This window comes from Pituophis catenifer, unplaced genomic scaffold (genome assembly GCF_029215685.1).
Source record: "Pituophis catenifer annectens isolate HBS135680 unplaced genomic scaffold, rPitCat1.0.hap2 SCAF_4, whole genome shotgun sequence".
Classification (NCBI taxonomy): Eukaryota; Metazoa; Chordata; class Lepidosauria; order Squamata; family Colubridae; genus Pituophis; species Pituophis catenifer.
In genome coordinates, this window is record NW_027256884.1 from 75,613,981 (window position 1) to 75,635,477 (window position 21,497).

The 21,497-nt window shown below is 38.7% G+C and overlaps 1 protein-coding gene across 1 annotated transcript; it reads left to right on the forward strand.

Moving 5' to 3' along the window:
- Nucleotides 1–736: 736 nt before the first annotated feature.
- LOC139316760 (lebercilin-like protein) lies at nt 737–21,362 on the forward strand. The gene is made up of 10 exons (XM_070943608.1): nt 737–1,157; nt 2,403–2,441; nt 2,517–2,998; nt 3,803–3,826; nt 6,739–6,852; nt 7,364–7,457; nt 8,277–8,490; nt 18,584–18,751; nt 19,783–19,923; nt 21,308–21,362. Exons 1-10 carry the CDS (start codon nt 737–739, stop codon nt 21,360–21,362), a joined length of 1,752 nt encoding a protein of 583 aa, XP_070799709.1.
- Nucleotides 21,363–21,497: the final 135 nt, after the last annotated feature.

Below are 21,497 nucleotides of genomic sequence, written 5' to 3' on the forward strand. Positions count from 1 at the left end.
TTTAATTTTCTTTTAAATATATATTTAAATATATGTTTGGCTCAGAACCTTCTTTCCAACTGCTTTGTCCTTTGTCTTTCTCATAATTGCCTGGGTCATATTTTTTTATCTGCATGCGAATTTATTTCAGCAATGGGGACTAATCTTTTCTTCTTTTCTATCCCTCCACTCTAAAAACCTCAGACTATTTTTTTATTTTGCTATATTTATTCCTCCTTTCATCCATTTTCATTTTTCATTACTCTCTATTCTACTCCTCTTTTTTCCTTAAGGAGTACATGCTGTACATGTATATATGATACATATGTATCATGCAGTTTTTCTCTCCTTAAATTCTTCCAGAAATTAAGAATTCTGCAGAATTTACATTGCAACACATAGTCAATCGTTTGCCCTCCTGCACAAACACTGCTAGTATTCACGTTACCAAATCTTGAAGCCCTTGAATGAACTCAGGGCTCTGTAGTCATTGCATTCTGTGAATGAGAATATTAAGAAAAAAGCATATTAATTAATAAACACATCAATTCTTCAAGAAGTGAATAATATAATGGAAAGGATCAAAATTGTGGTGATCTTTTTTGTTACAGAATCAGAATAAACAACTTTTAAACCTTTGAGATCAAGCCTTAAGTAAATCTTTACATTGTGCATTGTTTCTTTGTCTGACTACAGTACCTTTTCCTTTCGGAAATTTAAAGTAAAATTGACCGTCTTCCCTGCCATTGGTGGAATGATGGCTTCTGATCATACAGCCCTTCATCATACTGTCCAAGAGGATAAAATATGTGGACAATGTAGAAAAAGTGGAAGCTCAAACGATTCTCTAGGTTGGCTTAGTAAGAGCACCAACAACAGTCAAGACAGTAGATGTGGCAAAAGTTCCAGCCAGTCTGGAAGTGCTTGGTTTAACTATTCCAATGATTTTCTTGATAACACTTCAAGAACAGCTGTCAATGGCAGCAAGAACACCATTTGTTCCGAAGAGAACGACTGTGGAATTTCTCAGAACTATTACAAAGATTTTCACTCAGATTCCTTTGAAACCTCCATAAGTGAAGAGAGTGGCAGCTACATTATCCCATCGACCCAGAAACCAGAAACTAAAGAGAGGAACTTAACAGAAAAGAAAAAGAAAAATGATGTCCATACAAAAGGTAAGAAGGCAGTTGGTCACCTTGAACACTACTGCATTTGCTGTGGTTGGCAGATTTCAACCAAACTAATGGCAACTAAGCCTTTGGTGAAAATCAAGCAGTTGTCCTATAACTCCACTTTTGCTGAGCTACCCTGACACTTCTACACTGTAGAAAGTACACTATATTATTAGAAGTCATATGAATGTTATTAAGCTCATTTTAACTGTATGTACTTCACTGATTAATTAATTAGGGACACGGTGGCTCAGTGGCTAAGACGCTGAGCTTGTTGATCGAAAGGTCGGCAGTTTAGTGGTTCAAATCCCTAGTGCCACATAACAGGCTGATCTCCCATTAATTGTCCCAGCTTCTGCCAACCTAGCAGTTCGAAAGCACGTAAAAAATGCAAGTACAAAAATAGGGACCACCTTTGGTGGGAAGCTAACAACATTCCATGCGCCTATGGCGTTTAGTCATGCCAACTACATGACCACGGAGATATCTTTGGACAGTGCTGGCTCTTTTCTATTTTGAAATGGAGATGAGCAGCACCCCAGAGTCGGGAACGTGCGAGGGGAACCTTTACCTTTACCTTTACCTTACTCCATTAATATATTAATGTACTTTCAACACCCTCAGTCAGTAATTTCTCTCTCGATGTAAGGGAAGTTGTGTTGATGGATGTAGTTCACCAGTTATCATGGTCATACAGATGTCAGTGTAACATGGTTTCAATAAATAAGCTAAGGGACAGGAAGTATGGTCCTGTAGGTAAAAAAAGATTTGGCAATTTTGAGTGGTCATTCTTTCATTCTTTTTGAGTTGATTACTTTCACTATTTTATCATTATTTGAATATGGTGGGTATGTTTGGGTGTGTGTATGTATATCTATCCATCTGTCTGTCTAGGCAGTTTGGTATAGTAGTTAGGGTGCTGGGCTAGCAATCCTGCTTTAGGCATGTCTGGCTGAAGAATTCTAGGAGTTGAAGTCAATGCATCTTAAAGCTGTCTAAATACTGTCCTAACATAGTATGTGAGTATAGCAGTTATGTCTTACGGAAGCTAATATCATGACAGTTTTGGTATGATTTTTCACAATAGGTCAATCAACCAATAGAGATTGACTCAAGATATTACATAACAGGAAGTGAATCTATGCCATGAATACATACTTGAGCATTTGGCTCTGAAGCTTATGTAAAATGATCTGATTCTTACTTTGCTCAATCTTATATGCCATCTTGATATTTCTTTTAATGCAGGAGGTAAAATGTTGCCTAAAAAGAAACCTCAGCAAAAGAGCTCATATATTACTGACCATATAGTCAATGCCCAGGAGAAAAATAAAATGGCTTGCCGTCTATTGTCAGCAAAAGACCATCAAAAGAGCTCATATATTACTGACCATACCATCAATGCCCAGGAGAAAAATAACATGACTTGTCGTCTCTTGTCAGCAAGAGACCATCAAATTAAAGAACTGAAAAACCAAGTGGCTGTTTTGCAGAATAGATTGGAGACCTTTATTACGGAAAATAAAATGTTGAAGCATCTTCAGTCTCAACAGTTAAAAGCAATCACAAAATATGAAAATGCTGAAATTAAGCTGCCTGATCTTTTGGCCACGCAGGCCAATGAAGTGCAGACTCTGAGAGTACTTCTCAGGAAATCTCAGGAAGATGAACGCAGGGCTTCCCAGAAGCTAAGAAACGTTGAGGCGCAACTCTTAAAAACAACGGATGCCTTGCGGGCACTACAGAAACTTTGTATAGACAAAAAACTTGAAGAGAGAGAAGAACTTCAGCACAAATTAAGATCACTTACCCAAAAATTGGAAGCTAGGGATAAGAAAACTCAGGTAACATGCAACATACATTGCTTAGAACTGCATAGCATCGCTCTGTGAGCAGAATGGGATATTTAGGTACGAACCCTTGGCTGCGCCTCCTTTGCTCCCAGCCACCTGCCTCAGCCCATTTACAGCCATTTCTCCACCTCTGGCCCTCCCCCGGCCATTGCAGATATGTCACCAAGACCGGAGGGTGAATAGCAGGCACCTTGGCCACTGGGGAACAGACAGGCAAGAGTGTGTTTGGGGCACCAGGACTGGAGCAAGGGGTACCTCAAGGGGGCTTCACAAAGACAGCTTGGCTCACAACTCAGTCAGCTCCAACAAAAGAAAGGGGGACAACAAGGCCAGGCACAGATTCCAGCATTGCGGTAGTGCTGGGCAGGTTGCTCAGGTGATTTTATTATAATTGAAATGAACAAAATGTTAGTCTTGTCTCCTCCTCCTCCACCATCTCCCCCTCCCTTACAGTATAGATTGTAATGTTGGTATATTAAATAAATAATACTCTTTTGCTAAGTATTGCAATATATAAAATTTAATGTTCTTTTATTCTATTTCTCGACCATACTGACCTAGATTTAAGGATTGGAGAAGGGTATTTCTTCCACCAATAAAAAGAAATTAAAAGTATATATTGTAACTGGATCTCTATTTCTTTTCTCCTTAATCTGCATAACAGATTGTGAGCATCATTATCTTTCTGGAAACATTTGATAAAATTTCAGTTGCCTTCCTCTAATTTCTAATTCAATATTGTATGATTGTAAATCTTGAATAATCTTATTGATGGTTTATTTCTAATGTGTTTAGGATTTGGAAAAGCAGCTGTCATTGAATACTGCTTCTTTTATTTTTTATTTTTTTTTATTGAAAAAGTTTTACAAATACAATTTTCCCCCCTTTCCCCCTCCCCTTTCCCTCCCTAGCCCTCCCTTACCCCTGCCCACCCCCCATGGCTTCCCCAGGATGAAATCCAAATCCAAATCATGTTATATAATACTTTACCGCCCATCTATTCTACCCCCTGTGTGTTATACATTTCTTCCTGACATCCCCTGTAAACTATACATTTCTAGACAACAGTCATCTAAGAATTATCTGGTACTTCCTAGTTTAGTATTTATTCTACACATAATCTATCCATATCCTCCTCTCCCTTACATAAATCTCTTGTGTCTGGTCTTTTATATATGCTAATAACTTCACCATTTCTGCGAGACTGGCCACCTTCAAAGTCCATTCTTCAATAACATCCCTTTTCCAATATAACCTAACCTATCACCATATACCATATCAGTTTTGTTTCACCCACTTTCCCGCAGGTCCACCATATATAATTATTTATAAAATCTAAACAATCACATCAGATCCTTCTTCCAACAGTGTATTTAGTGTCTTTAGTTGCCATCTGCCCCTATCATTGAAGAGTACCCCCCCGAGTGACTTGATATTTATATTCCATATGATATCTTCCGCAAAGTCTTTCATCTAGATTATTAATTCCATCGACCATGTTAGGGTGACAACCAGATCAACTGCAAGTGCCCTTGTTCCGTAGTCCTCTTGCCTCATGATTATTCCCTTCAACATACACATAATCCATCTTTCTTAAAATCTATAATAGAAAGTTCCAATTCACTCACTTACAGGCCTTTTCCACATGCTTAAACACCAGCACTGCAGGGATCTGTTTATTCTTCTCAAGATAGTCCAATAAGTCTATAATTTGCCTCACATTATCTTTCATATATCTGCCTTCTATAAGTCCTGCATAAACATAAATTGGTTCTTAGATAACTGGCATTGGTCTGTTAGGTAATAATTTTACAAAAATTTTATAATCCATATTAAAAAAAAAGTATTAGTCTAAAACTTTCTAGTTTTGTGGAACCTGCTTTTTTTCTTGCCTTCTGCTGGCTTGAACCTCTGCTGTTGTTGTTTTTCTGGAATTTGTTTGTATGCTGTTCGAGTTGTATGCTGATCTTTAACTTTGCAGGACATCAGATCAAGATCCAAAGCCACTTCTCTTATGTTTTTAAGTGATCCACCTAAAACCTTTAGAGGATGATCCGAGCACGGGTCATCCAAAGAGCCCCCTGTGATTCCTTGTATTTCCATTGGCTCCACCTCCATCTGCTTCCACTGGGCTTCAATCTTTTGTTCAATTTGCTTTTCTTTATCTCCCTCCTGTATTCCTGACGCTGACAATATACATGGAGATGTTGAGCCACTTTTAAAAACATTGCGATAAAATTCTTCCGCTTTTCAACGGTATTTAATCGGTATCTTTCTCCTTGATACGTCAGTCTTATGCCAACTGGGACATCCCATCTATATGGAATCTGTTGTTTCTTTAGTTCAGTCACCAAAAATCCAAAGTCTTTTTTGTCTTTTAGCATCTTAGGCGGCAACTCTTTGTAAATCCCAATCTGCCTTCCATCCACTTGTAAGGTAGAAACAAAAGATTTTTGCAAGATGTCATTTCTTATTCTTTTATCTGTAAAGTATATCACTACATCTCTGGGCAATTGCCTTTGCCTTGCTACCCAAGAATTCACTCTATAAATCTTGTCAATTTTTGACAAAACCTCTTCAGAGCTAACCTTTAACATCACAGCCAAAGCATCAGCACAAATCCTTCTCAAATCTCTGTTGTTTTCCTTTATCCCCCTCAGTCTTACAGCAGATTCCATAAATTTGAGTTGCATCATTGTTACTTCATTTTCAATCCTTTGCATTTTATTGTCCACATTATAGATCTTATGATCAATTTCCTTCATTTTAGACTCTACTTCTAAACTGAATTCTTCCATCTTTTTATCAATCTGGATAATTACTTCTGAGAAGCCAGTCAGGACTGTCAAAATATGTCGTTTCATCTTATCATACTTTTCTTGAACCAACTCCTTGGTTTCCTGTTGAAATTTCTGAAACTTCTGATCCATAGCCACCTCCTGTCTCATCAAAGCCGCAGTAATAAATTCCTTCAAGTCTTTAAAATTCTGGCTTTGAATCTGCAAGCTTGGAGACTGCTCTTGTGACTTATAAATAGGGGAGCCGCCCCAAACAGCTTTATTATCTAGCTTTAAAGCCATGCTGCCATGCAGACCATTTCTTTTTAAGAAGAAAATCTTCTCTCCCTTTTTTCCAGCATAAAATCCTCTCAGAGTTAATCAAGTTTCTAAGGAGATAGAACATAAGAAAAAAAAATTTTTCCCTTCTCTTGTAACCAGCGCTGTTATTTTAGATACTTTGTAGCATATTGAAACAGTCAGGCAAATCCACTTTCGCTTTCAGCTTTCTTTTTTTCTTTACAAGCAGCTAAAGCCAGACGCCATTTTAAACTTTCACTCTTTCTTCATTCTTAAATCCAATCACAGGGCTAATATATATACTTGCGGTTTTGGATTCCAGATCCGGATTTCACCCTGTTTATTTTGATAAATCACTAATTACATTGGTTGCGTCGTCTAGCTCTGCAACAAGCAGAGTTCCCCCGGTGCCCGGACAGTCGGTGAGCTGGATAGGGAGCCTCATCCTGCTTCCTCCCCAGAGGCAAAAAAAAAAAAAACACTCTGGGGACATTGTAGGGGCTCTACCTGCTCTCGCCGGCTCTCCTCAAGCTTCTTCACAGAAACGGAGTTATTTCGAGCCGCCTCTCAGCTGTGGAGGGGGCTCTTTATGGGCGGTGGTGCTGGCGGTCATAAAACACCGTCTGGCGATGACGGCGGCCGGAACCAGAAGCCAATACTGCTTCTTTTAGACACCAGTTAGCAGTTGAGAAAAAGAAGACTATTGAAGCTCAGTCGATGACAGCAAATTTGCACGTAGAAATCGAGTCGCTGAAGCTCAAACTTAAGGTATTTAGATGCTTAAATTATATTTTTCTTACCACAGAAGGAATCCAAGATGCTATTCACTAAATGCTGATTTGACATAAGCCTATTTTTTTCTGTGGGCTTTTCTTTCAGCCTCTAACTATATAAACTGTAGATTGGATAAATGTATTAATGTATGTTAGGCCTTTTGCACACTAACATTTCTAGGAACAGATAGTACTTGAAAAGTGTCTCCTAACATGAAAATAACATGCATTTTAAAAATGTTACTCAAGGCCTGTATTGATAGAAAATTAATGGGGGGGGGGAACTGGTCAAAACTTTCACAGTTCCAGAAAAAAAATGATATTGATCCTTCAGAATCTTTAAAAAAGGAAGCATTGGCCAAATGATGCCTAAGCAAATATTTAAAATACAGATAAATAAAATGAGATACTGGAGAGTTACACCGTGAAACATATGATCTCTGAAGAACATACATTAATACAATAAACTATATTACCAACATAAATTTAATAATGCATTTCTTTAGGAAAGAGAAAGAGAACTAAGCATTACAAATATTTATACACACCGGATGCGCAAAGGTCAGCCAGAGAAAGCCAATTCATGTTCTTCTCCAAAAGGTAGAACAGAGTTTGTTTCATACTATAATAATAAAAATATAATTCATTGATGTCAAAAAATATTTCAAATCCTTGCTCTATTTTCTCTTTTAAAAATGGCAATACTACATTTTGTGAACTCTTTAATTAGTAGTCATTAGTGCTGATTAAACAGGATCATTTTCATCCTTCTCTCTAGATGGGAGAGATAAGGGGAGAAGAGTTGAATTAGTGAGGAGAGTGTATTTCTAACCCTTTCCTTCAACTCTGAATTTATGAATGAAATACAGGAGTGATTTATCATTGCCTTGTCCCGTGCAGTATGAAATAATCCCCTTGCATTTGCCACTGAAGGGATTATCTAACATCTTCCTATCATGCTGTTCCTATCCAATATACACAATCCTCAAATTATGACTGTAATGGAGCTCAGAATTTTCATCATAAGTTATGATGGTAGTAAATCAAGGCACCCACCTGATCAACCTGACTTTAAAACTTTTTTTGTGCTGTTTATTAAACGAATGTCTCAATTGTAAAGCAAATGATTATTAAGATTAAAAAGATCTTTAAGGAAACATTGTGGTTGTTAAGCAAGGCAATGAATTTTATGGCCATTTTTGCCAGAAACTGGCTTAAAAGGCTAGTTACAAGCAACAAAACACAGCAATTCGCCATAAAGAGAGTCATGTGACAGTGGGGGGGGGACGGGACAGCATCAGAACTCTGGAACTGGGTTATAAGTACTTTGGGACGAATATCGTAACTCTGAATGCAATGCAACTGTTGGTTTTGTGAGGAATATGTGAGAAAATTTACATCAGGTTTACCCTTCAACAGGTCCCTTAATCAACCCCAAAATAACATGCAGCAGAAGACCAAGGAACAGGCAACAGGGTGAAATAACCAACTTTATAGAAGATTCTGTCACTAATTATAAGCCCGCATTTGCCAGATTTCCAAAGGAAAGACAAAAAGACACTTCTTCAACTCCCGGTGAAGAAAACAGTCACAAGATACCACCTGGGAAAAAAAGGCTTCGTTTGGAAAAATTGTTTGGGCCAAACTGCATTTTAAATACCAAATGATGGCTTGCATTATTTGATTCCAGTCAAGCTCATAGAACTAATAGATATCAGATAGTATTAGGACTAGGACATATTAGGTAGTAGATATTAGTGTTAGGATATATTTGATCGTAGATATTAGATCGTTTAGAACTAAGCGATGTTAGATAGTTAATGTTAGCATTAGAACTAAACGTTGTTAGATTACTATTAAAATTAGGCAATATTAGATAGTAGATATGAGTTAGTATTAGAACTAAGCAATATTAAATAGTAGATATTAATATTAGAACTAGGATACATTAGATAATAGATATTAGTATTAGAGCTAGGATATATTAGATAATAGATTTTAGATAGTATGAGAACTAGGAGATATTAGATATTAGATATTAGTATTAGAGCTAGGATAGATAATAGATTTTGGATGGTATGAGAACTAGGAGATATTAGTAATTTCTGTCGTTACTATTGAAATAAGCAGCACATAAAACTCTATTTTGTGAACTTTCTGAACATTTTTATAAACAATGAACTCTGGTAATTGACATAACGACTAGAAGTATTCAGTGCAGAAACACCTTCTAAACGTGCCCATAAAAATCTAGGGCCATGAGATTCCAAATAACAATTAAAGACCCAGAGGAGACTTCACTTGGTCGTATCCTAATGGCATTAACAATAGTATGGGCATAAAATGCAAGCAATGGAGAAATAAGGAGAAGGGCAATGGCAATTGAACAACCTCAAACTAGGCAAGTACCATGTATGAGGTAGCACTGTATAAGCAGCAGGCCCAAACGTCCAAAATTAACCATCCTTCGGAGCTGTTCTGTTTGGTTTTTTTTTAATGCAGCAGAGATGTTAAAAGTCCAATGTCAATATGCATGTCCAACAAAAATGATCATTATGTGGGGGGACTTGCGATACACACAGAAGTATAGATCTTCCTGAGTCAAATAAGATGCATCTAGAAAAAAACTCCCAGCAAAAAAGGATGCCCTCCATAGGCCGAAATGTGCCCAAACTTACAACAAGGTTTGAGGGCATTTGAATAAAACAAAAATTAGCCTTCAAAGTCAATAGGTGACTTTGGTGTAATATTGGATGTCTAATTGACCCTATTCCATGCTATTCCTCTATGCTATGGAGCAAGAAATCCTTTTCTAGAAAGAAACTAAATAGAAGGTCAATTATCCCATAAATTACTACCCTCCCAATCTGCGACACCCAGTCTTCCGCAAGTATTCCCTAGAGATTCACTTGATGGGGTTTCTCTAAGGTGTAGCTTACCTATAGGTCCATTTTAAATACATGGAACATTGACAATAAGTACACGTAAGCAATGAAATCATACATACAGATACCGAAATGTCCACCATCCCACTGTTTCATGAAGCTAATACAGCATCAGTCCTAGGCCTAGTCAATCAATTATATGGCAATGCAGCGATGTAAATCTTGTTGTAGCTGAAATTGTGATCTGTCTGTTCAACATCTGTAGTGATCAGCAGGAAAAGAGTAACCAAGTCCATTGTTGCATCATTTTCAGTAGTGTGGAGAACTCTTCCCAAAGCGGCTCTAGTGGCTGCAGGGTTCTATTAGCACTCACCACACATCTATTGGTATTTCCACTCTGGTTCCATATTGATGTTATCAGGCATTTTCTGTTCTGTTGCTATAGTTCCCAGTTTTGTGTCCACCAGGAGGAAAACAGGTTCTTTCTTCCAAACATGGGATATACAAACCTTCTCCCCTGGGGGTTTCATTTGCATAGAATATGGTGAGATACACAGCTTCCCTTGATGGAATGACCCGTGGTCGGACAGGACAAAAATCAGCTGATAAAAAAAACTTACAAAAAATAATAAATGCCATAACTGACTTAGGCTATTTCCAGCCTCTTCATCTTTTAAATCACCTGTCATCAGCCTGTTGCCACAGGTGCCACAGAAGTCCCAGGTACAGTGAATTCAAGCCACAGCTCACCAGAACCTGAAGTGTCCAACTTCCTTTTGCCACGATTCCACATATTTGTCAGTATATAGGGATTCACGAATTGGAATAGACATGGTAACAGGTCAGCCAATGGGGACTGCTAAGTGACCCAGACGGCTCTGAGCCTGGGCATGCCTTAGGTCACTGATCTGTATATATATATGAGTGCCTCTGTATAATATAGCTTTTGTGATTATTGATTCTGTACTTCTGCATACTGAGTTCTGGTTCTGGTTTCTGCTGTATGGTATTGTATAGAAAGAAGTTTCTTATATAATTGAATCCTGCTGAATTGTTTACTGGTGTTGTGGATTTAATAAGACAAACACAACTTTTAGATTAATCAGAGACAAATTATATATTGTGCAATAGGTTCAAAGCTCTGTATATGAAGCGTTGAACAAAGACAGAAATTAGGTACAATGGTTTTATACCCTTCTAGACAAAGGATTCTGTTAACTCAGCAATTCATATGGTCATATACATTTGTCATTTTTAATTGACATTTCCTAATTACAGAGTTTCTTTGCAAAACAGTTATAATTCTTTTTGTAGATTACTGAAGCATAGATTCAAATCATCTTCTGATGATAGACAACTTTTAACTTATGTGGATCCCCTTGACCTAACCAACCTTTAAGCTGTATGTCATTAGAATGTTCCTTTCTTCTGACAACTTTGGTTCCTAGAGGAACCAAAAGGATTTTGGCTGAGTTTGTACTTTTTCCAACCGGATGCATTGCTTTTTAGAATAGAGTAAATAGAAAGTTATCCAGTGTTCATCTATCAGAGCCCGCTTCATTTACATTATTCCCCCCTCTGAAAGTTTTTCAATGCAGAAACTTTCACTATTCTCATATAAGTTTAACTTCTGAGTATACAAGGTTCCAATAAACAAATCTACCATATATAGGGTCTAACAAAATATAATTAATAAAAGTAAAGGATAGGTAGTTTTTGATTGTTTTTTTTTTACTCTCTTGATTCTTGGGGAGATTCTCTACCTCTTTCTACAGGTTCCATTTCCTCATATGGGTCTGCCTCAGAATCTTTATGTTCTTCCACAGGATAGGGACCAAGTTGATTAAGAAAATGTTCTATCAAAGCTAGTTCCTTTTCAACTTGAATCTCCTTTACTGCTCTTATTGATAGATGTTTCAGCATAGGGATTGCACAAGGAATAAAAGCTAGGCCTGCCACAGCCATATTAATCCACCCGGATCCAGGCAACCAAGAAAACCACATGTCAGTTGTTTATAACCTCTGACCTATCTTGGAAGCCCTATCCTGCAATTCCTTGGCAATTTCTCTGACCACACCTGATTTGTTACATGTTCCTATCCAGTTTGTTGGTAAACACAAATATGCAACCTTTCCACATAAGAAGATTTATGGAAAAGGCATGCACTCAGTAGTTCCTTGCATTAGTCCAGACCCCTAAGTCCCTGCCACAAACATTCCTGCCAGTGGTTGCAATGGGACTTCCTGTGAGGGGTCCTTCTGTTTATCTCTGAGAATTGGTCCTTCAAAAACATATCGAGAGGTAGTATTTCCAGGTGGAAAAAGGATACACAAACCTGATTTGGACTTTAAGTTGAACCAGAGGTTGAAATGGTCTTGGACAGATTCCATCCACCCCACTTTCCCTTCTTAAAGTTTATTTCTAACCCAGAGTTGTGGTTTGACAGGAACAGCCTGCTAAGATGCAGGGCTAGCAGATAAACATAAGCAGCATTTCTGACCTAGGGTAGGGTCATACTGTTTAACAAGATCTTGACTTTATTCCAAAATCCGTGATATATAGTCTCCTCTATGCAATTGTTGTAGAGGCCCATTTTCCTTATCTATTCCCCCCCTCAACTGGGAATGTCAATAGTGCAACCTTAGGTGGTGGAGTTGACTTAGGTCTAAAGTAAGAACCCCGTGCATAGACAATGCATTTTTGGCAGGAGCGAACTTGACCTAAAGTGTCTCTACTTGGGGAATCAATGCTCATCTTATGTTCACCTGAGAGTCCTAGTACGAATAATGTCCAAAGCCATAAACAAATCATAATCAACTATGGTGTGAAGCTCACTACGTCAGGGAGAGGGTTAGTGGTGCATGTGGTTTGGGAAACAGGAGTAGCAATAAAAATCCTAGGTCTACCACAAAACTGTTCCTTATATATGTAAAACAAGAGTATTAGTAAGGCTAGAAAAGCAACTACCCACAGAACCCACACCCAAACTCCCTCTAACATTAGTATGTGTAAGAAAGTATTATATTACAGCTAATAATATGTATATGTACAATGTGAAGGCAGTTGTCCTCTTTACAAATCTTCCGCCGTGCGTTGAGAATCAGCTTCCGGAGTGATTCAGCAAGGCTGATGATCACCACCGTGCGTAGAGAGCCCGTTGCTGGTAGGACTCAGCAGGGTGTATTCTTCTTAATCTTCCACACCAATGGCCTGTCAGTTTTTTGTTACCTGGTATCAGTTTCATCCAGTGGATCCAGGATCGTCCTCCTAAGATCTTAAAAACACAATTACAAAACCAATACATCTGGGCGAGTGCGCAAAGGAATCTGAGCAGTTGTAGTCCTTTTCAGTTGGGAAACAGCATAGGCAACCACTGAATCCTAAGAAAGAAAAAATACAAAAATAGTCCAGATGATGAAGAATGCTATTCCCACTGGTGGTTGGCTACCAGTCCCTTGGGTCTTTTGGATCATCAACTTCAATGGATTTCCTTGATGAGATTGGGCCCGTTCACTTGGGGTCTAATTTCTGTCCAGTTTGGATTAACATCCAATCATCGTGGTGGAATTTGTGGACTGGAAACTTCAAAGGTGGTGTTTGGGCTAATAGTCCTTGTTTCCTAAAAACTTCAAAATATCTGGACAGGTTATACACATATTGTTTCAATACTTTGTCTCTGGTTTCCAAGGAAGTAATGCATATGCTTCCTGTAGTGAAAACTACTCCAAACAACAGTTCATATGATGATAATCTGTCTAGGTTGGGTAAAACTCTTGACACCACTGTTGCTGTAGCATTACTGCAGATAAAAGCTGCAACCCACCCTGTGAGGTGGTTCACTATGACTAATAAATATTTTACACTCCCCACTTTTGGTAATTCTGTAAAATCCACATGAATACATTGAAATGGTCTTAAAGCTGGTGGTACCTCTTACCCATCTGTTGTTTTCTGACAGCATGTTCATTCACCTTTTTACAAACCAAACATTTGTTTATAATTGATGTTACTAAAGGATATATCCCAATACAACCATAGCTTAGTTTAAAAGTTCATCTACAATAGCTTGAAGTCCCCAATGACTCCACCCATATTTTGTCAAATGATGTCCAGAGACTAAGGGTTACAATGCATTAAGCAATAGCCGTCATAAAGTCAGCTTATTGCCCCCCACAAACTGGGTCCTCAATTCACCTACCTTAGAAAGGATGGAAGGCTGAGTCAACCTTGAGCCTGGTGAGATTCGAATTTACAGTAATTGCAGACAGCTGGTGTTAAATTACAATGCATTTATCCACTGAGCTATCCAGGCTCCCTGTCCATAGAGCTTAACTTAATGAATACAATTCAAAGGTTTGAGCAGACCAATTTCGAGGCAATTTGTCTCCAGGGGGTGTCCCTCCAAATCAGGTCTTGTTTTTGTATGGAGACCAATTATTTCAACACCATAATGTTCTCATCCAAGGTGATCCATTGATCTGGTGTTGGTTAAGAACTGTGCTTGATTCAAATTGTGATCTGTAGTTAAAATCAAATCTGTCTGCTGCATTAAAATTGTTTTATTTTTGTTTAGAATCTTGAATAACCACCACTAATAGTGGTATGATAACCACCACTGAAGGATAGTTCTGACTTGATGTGGGGTGCTTACAATGAGGGCTCCCTCAAAGGTCAATTTCCTACTTTCTGAGCCAACACCCCTCGTGCAATTCAATTTGTGTGTGTGTGTGTGTGTGTGTGTGTGTGTGTGCCTACAAAGAGACCGAATGGCTTTTCCAAATTTGGCAAATCTAATACAGGAGCCCTGGTTAAAGCCTGTTTCAAATTTTCAAGGCTTCCTCTTTCATGTCCCTCCCATTTCAAACTCCAAGGTCCAGATTCAATTAATTTTGCATAGAATTATCTTAATTCTTGCTTGTTTATAGATGGAGGCGGAGACGCCACCCCTCCTTTCTATCAGGAGTGATTTTTTTTGACTACTCCTGTCGGGGGAAAAAAAGTCTTTCCCTTTAAAGATTGCTGAAAGGCAGAGCTTTCCCTTCCTGAATTCAAAACTCCTGGAATCAGTTTATTGTTCCTAGTAAGGCAAGCAAGAAACAAACACATGTTTTATTCTTCCTTTGTTGTGGAAATAAGGTGGCGTCTCAGTTTCTTAATGGCCCATTGGTAAAGGTGGGGGCTGAACTCTGCCTGAGTTTCTGCTTATTTTCTTTAGGGGAATTTTCTTGCTCTTTTAATATTGAGCTTCTCAATTCTTCCAACACTCCCTTCACTGATTAAGTGTATTCAAATGCTTTGTTCACTTAAACTGATCTCTGTCAATGAAAAACACTACTTCTCTTCTTTGGATCGGGCAATCTTTAATGCTGTCTTCCCTGCTCATATCACCACTTCTCTTCTACTTCTTAGCACTTCCACATTTCAATCTGCCAACTTCCATAACTTTCCAAAAACAAATCACATACCTTCTCCTTTCCATCAATTCTTCTTTCTCTAACTCCTTCTTATACAATTCTCCTACCGCTGTCAGCACAAGTCTGTGTAGACAAACTTAAAGGCAACTTTCTGACTTCCCTTAAAACTTCCTCTCACCCTTCAACTACCATATATCCCTCTATAAACCAATATCTAATCTCCTTGTAAACTGAAGTGGACAAAAACAAGCATGCTCTCGAGGCAGAATCTAACATTTTAGACAAAAATGCCACTGAATCTCTCTTACTACATATTGTAATTTCTAACTCATCACTGTAACAATTCCTAAAAAGGCAGCAGCTTATGCTGCTGACAAACAAACAAATAAACAACGAACAAACATACAAACGAACAAACGTGCCATCTGTTAAGTATGCAGAATGCACGCAGACATAAAAACATTAAAGAGCAAGAAAGACAGCTTCAAAAATAAAACAAACAATCTAAATGAGGTATTTTGAATCAATACTCTGAAACTGCAAAGGCAGGTATCAGATATCACCCTTTACCCCGCCTTTCTCTGGCTGGTTCTCTGAGAGAAAAAAAAATTGTTAAAGGAACAAAAAAAAACCGTAGCCCCCCCCCTCTTCGTGCCTCTCATCTCCCAGGGAAAAAAAGGAGGGGGTGAGGGAAAGGAAAAATTTTTTAAAACAGACAAGCCTCCCTCCTCCTTGGAAGGCAGGAAGAGAAAGGAAAAAAAATGCTTATACACAAAATTACATTTCATGCAATCCAATACACACCCATTCACATCTGTACTGCAATCAGACCTTTTGTATAATACGTCCTCCATGCAAATCAGTCATTCAAATTATTTCAATGAACTAGCTTATCCCCAAAACCGTGGAAAATACAGGCAGCAGTCATAATCACAATGGTGATATTTTGGGCCTGTAACCATTGCCCGGCTCTCCACAGTTTCAAGTTCAAGCCCAGTCAATTTGCTGGCCAGCCAAGCATATCATAATTAAAATTATTTCAACCACATACTATTATTATAGATGCACATCAACAAAACATTTTTAACAGAAATCACTTCAAGTTGATCAGTTCAAATTATCTGAGTCTTCCCATTTAGACAGGCTCTAATTTTATTACCTGCTAAACCCCGGGAGGGAAGAACAGTAAACAATGTATTCTTAGTTCTTTCAGAGTTCTCTGGCTGTTTAAGAATGTCAGTTTATCAGAAATTTTATAACACTGCAATTAGTTCATCTCTTACCACACATAAGATTACACACAATACTTAGTTCCTTAATTCCAATACTTAAATACTTAATTCCAGAGACTTCAGGATGCCACCTGGTCCCTTGGGGGGTGATCAAGCCCCACTCTTCCACCCCTTTAAAGGGTAGGTACTTCTAAACAGAGAGAGTTTAACTCTCTGATTTATACTTACCTATTTTCTTTTCCTTTTTCTTTCTTTCTTTCTTTCTTTCTTTCTTTCTTTCTTTCTTTCTTTCTCTCTTTCATTCTTTCTTTCTTTCTTTCTTTCTTTCTTTCTTTCTTTCTCTCTCTCTCTCTCTCTCTCTCTCTCTCTCTCTCTCTCTTTCTTTCTTTCTTTCTTTCTTTCTTTCTTTCTTTCTTATGTATTTATGTTGAGTCTCTGTGTCTGATTAACCTTCAAGGATTCTTGACTGGCCTGTTTTCGTTAGCGGGTTTATGGCACCTCCTCACTGAATCTCCATGGACTTCAAAGGAGTCCTAATGGCCGGCCAGTGGATTTTCCTTGGAGAGGCGTCGATTCCCGCTGAGGCAGGCTGTCTGATAGAACAAAAGTTCTCTGCCTTGTAGTCCCATCTGCAGGGTGCCATAAATGTTGTGGATTTAATAAGACAAACACAACTTTTAGATTAATCAGAGACAAATTATATATTGCGCAATAAGTTCAAAGCTCTGTACATGAAGCGTTGAACAAAGACAGAAATTAGGTACAATGGTTTTATACCCTTCTAGACACGGGATTCTGTTAACTCAGCAATTCATATGGTCATATACATTTGTCATTCTTAATTGACATTTCCTAATTACAGAGTTTCTTTGCAAAACAGTTATAATTCTTTCTGTAGATTACTGAAGCATAGATTCAAATCATCTTCTGACGATAGACAACTTTTAACTCATGTGGATCCCCTTGACCTAACCAACCTTTAAGCTGTATGTCATTAGAATGTTCCTTTCTTCTGACAACTTAGAGGCCTCCTAGAGGAACCAAAAGGATTTTGGTTGAGTTTGTACTTTTTCCAACCGGATGCATTGCTTTTTAGAATAGAGTGAATAGAAAGTTATCCAGTGGTCATCTATCAGAGCCCACTTCATTTACATTACTGGTGTGCTAGTTGGATTGCTGCAAATTCAAACAGGTTATGGGCCCAGAGCAACCAGACACAGTAAGACTGAACTGCAATTAAGCCGAAGGACTGCCTGTGGTAAAAAAAGTAAAAAGAACAAGGCAGAGAAGGCTTGCAGGATGGCTGTTGAATTCAAGGAGAGCTCTCTGCCTCAACTGGGACAGAAGAATTATATCATTTGGGCTGCAAAAATGGAATGCTTCCTGAAGGTTGAGGAGCTCTGGGATATTGTTGGTAAATCACCCCAGGGGCCATTAGCAGCAGCAGATCAAAGGCAGCACGATAAGGCACTGGCCTACATCATCTTAAGTTTAGAAGATGAATAATTCCGGAATGTAGCTAATTTAAAAACTGCAAAGGAGGTTTGTCTGAAATTGAGAAGTAAGTGCATCAGCATGCAATATTGTGCAATTATCGAGACAATTATACAGCACCCATTTGCAACCACGAGAGAGTGCGGAAAGGCATTTGCTGCATATACAAAATTTATTAATTGAGTTGGTACACTGTGGCATGCAGATCCCTGAATCTCAGAAGGTACTGTTGGTGTTAAATAGTCTTGATGGAACATGGGACCTTGTTTCAGCTGTTTTTGAGTGCAAAGCAGAACAGGACTTCAGAATGGAAGCTCTTACAGCCTGTTTGATTTCAGAAGAAAACAAACAGCATTTTATAAAAAGCCATGAGGAGAAATTCCTGAGGTGGAGGCCCAAGGAGCAGAGAGAGAGCAGCAGCAGACAGCATGTCTGTAGAGACATGTCTGCAGAGACCAGAGTAACAGATGAGACCAGATTACAGTCCAGCAAAGATTTTCTATCAAGAAAGCAACAGTACAGCGGTGTCTCATCTGTGATGATAAGACTCATTTGAAGAAAGACTGTTTACAAAGAAAAGATACAACAGATGGGCAGGCTGCTGTTGCAAAAGTTAGCTATTGTAATAGCAGAGACAAATGGTTAATAGACAGAGGGTTAGTCAAACAATTCTTAATAATTCTAAATTGTTTTTCACTAGGGATCCAGCTGGAGGAGATGCAGTAGCCTTGGCGAATGGCCAGAAGGCTAAAGTCTTTGGAAAAGGCAGTGTGGTGATTCAATGTCTGAAGGAAAAGTTGAGCAACATATTATGTGTGCCTGAAATGGAGCATAATTTACTGAGTGTCTCTAGTCTAGACCAAAAAGGGTTTGAGACCACATTTGTAAATGGGAAGTGTCTCCTAAAGAGAGATGAGAATGGATGTGCACAGGGCATAAAGCAGGATAATATTTATGTGTTGCAGGGAGAAAAGGTTCAATGCGCCCAAACATTTGGAAATGTAGCACAACATGATTCATGTGTTCATCTCTTGCACAGAAAGCTTGGCCATGCCAGCTTCAGAGTTTTGCAAAAGATGCAACAGTTTGGAGAAAGGTTGAACTTAAAAGGGTGTAGTCATCAAAGTCCAAGGCATTCCCAGTAAGCAAGAGTAGCACAAGGCAGACAACAAAAGTTCTAGAGCTGGTACATGCAGAGTTGGTGGGGCCAATGCAAGCCAGTTTGGGAGGAGCAAAGTATGTGCTGGTCATTGTAGATGACTACAGCAGATTTTGTTTCAGCTATTTATTAAAGAGTAAAATACAGGTGCTACAGAAATTTAAGCAATGGGTAAGCTTCGTAGAAAGAAGGTATAAATAACAGGTATTTCAGCTGCAAACTGAAAGAGGTTCAGAATGCATGTCAACAGGTTTTCAACAATGGTTGGGACAGTTAGGAATAAAACACAGTCATAGAAATCTGTACCCAGCAGCTGAGAATGGTGTGATTGAGAGACAGAACGGTGTGTTACAAACAATGAAGGACTCACTGCTGGAGGATTATGGTCTGAGGAGGTCATATTGGGGAGAAGCCATGTTCTCGGAGACCGATAATTATTTAATCAATTGGCTGTGGAGTTCCTCAATTAATGATATTCCATATGCTGTTCTATATGGGAGAAAGCCATCTCTGGCACACTTAAGGGTTTTTGGAAGCAATGCATGGGTTCATATTCCAAAAGCAATCAGGAGAAAAGGTCAACCAAAGGCTAGAAAGCTCAGGTTTACAGGCTATGAGCCTGGCTCAAAGAGCTATTGATTTAGCGATGGGAGCAAAAGAATAGTCATTTCCAGGTCTGCTAGCATTGCAGAGCAAAATTGGAAAAGAATTGATGCAAGTTTTTGGAATGATCCACTTAGTGACAGTAACTCACTTAGTGATAGTGTAAGTGTTCAGGGAGGAGAAACTAAAAGAGAGCAAGAAAAGGAGTCAGGAGAAGATGATGACTCGGATATGAAGCAAGAGCGGGTTGAAACACAAGAGCAGTCAATGCCACGCAGGTCAGAGTGATGGAACCACCTGACAGGTGTTCTGCTAATGAAATTTGGGCGAGGACAAAAGTGAAGCCCGTGATCAAGAGATATCTCCGTCTGAAATAGGGAGCTTGTTATATCTGTCACAGTGGTCCAGACCCGACATAGCTTGTGCAGTAAGCATCTTAAGTCACTTTACTGCTGCTACAATGCAATTGCACTGCATGGGTATAAAAAGAGTTCTCAGGTATTTGAAGGGAACTGTGAACTCGGCTCTTCAAATACAGGTCTCTGAAGAATTGAAATTACAATGTTATTTGACAGTGATTATGCCAATGATGTAAAAACCAGAAAATCTAATTCTGGGATTGTGCTATTGTTTGGAGGCACTTTAATTGGTCAGAAGTCCAGAAAACAAATAACTGTAGCCATATCTATGGCAGAGGCAGAATTTATTGCTCTGTCACCTTGCCAGATTAAAAGTTCTGAAAAACGTGAAAAACTCTATTTTTTGATCGTAGATTGCCCAATTAAGTGTTCCTTTAACATATATTTTACTATTCTTTCTATCCTGTATAAATTTATACCTTTCATAAATTTACCCCAGAACAAATTTCATTGTATTGGGTGGAACCTACACTAACATAAGCATGCATATCTTTACATACTTTGTTTTGGCTTGCCTGATAGGACAGATATTTCCCAGCGCAAAATATAATATTTCTAAAATCCTTTAAAAATTGTGGGTTTACTTCTGTTTGTTTTTTTATTAAATCAGGGAAAAGGAGCTCGTCCTCTTTCATAGCCCCAGATTGAGGAGTGTTTTGCTCAGTAGAAAAACATAATTTATGGAATGAGGAGTGTGAAGGAAACTGGAGATGATGGAATGATGAAAACACCTCCCTAACATCTGCCATTTTACCTTTTCCTTCCATTCAACTTTGCCCTACAAGTCCCATGATGATCAGAGACGAAGTTCTCTAGTTGCCATAGTAGCAAAGATCTAAACAGCCACTTCTTTGCCAACGAAGCCCAAGAACCGGTAACGTGAATAAACGGACCTCGTCTAGAAGCCTCTGTCTGGGCATCGTGGGGAGGAAGTTTAAACCCTGGGCGCTTGGCGGGAGCTTCGACTTCTGTTCTCTGGGCAGTCGAGGAGTGCTTGGTTCGGGTTGTGGGTAAGCAAAGATAGCAACAATTAAGGGGAAGCAAAAACAGGTGGAAGATAAAGGCCTGGTGGAAGAGCTCCTCTAAGGGACCCGGAAAATGAAGCAGCTCCTTTTCCCTTCCAAGTTGAATTGTGTTGCCAACTTCCGTTATGTACGGTTTTTATAGTTCATTTCTCATCAATGGTAACTGAGCCCTAACTGCACAATCTCTGCCTCAATTAGTTTTCTTCCCTTTTCTCCAGGGCTCTGGAGGCATTGCAGTCTGTGAATGAGAATGCTAAGAAAGTAGCATATTAATTAATCAACACATCAGTTCTTCAAGAAGTGAATAATATAATGCTAGGAACCAAAATTGTGGTGATCTTTTTGGTACAGAATCAGAGCAAACAACTTTTAAATGTATTGGATGAAGGCTTAAGTAAATGTTTACAT

Excerpts from the sequence above, each read along its gene's own strand:
- LOC139316760 (XM_070943608.1), top strand. The coding sequence starts at position 737 with ATGGCTTCTGATCATACAGCCCTTCATCATACTGTCCAAGAGGATAAA. Across the intron at positions 2,442-2,516 it reads AAAGAAACCTCAGCAAAAGA|ACCATCAAAAGAGCTCATAT; the intron begins GCTCATATATTA and ends TGTCAGCAAAAG. Across the intron at positions 2,999-3,802 it reads CTAGGGATAAGAAAACTCAG|GATTTGGAAAAGCAGCTGTC; the intron begins GTAACATGCAAC and ends TAATGTGTTTAG.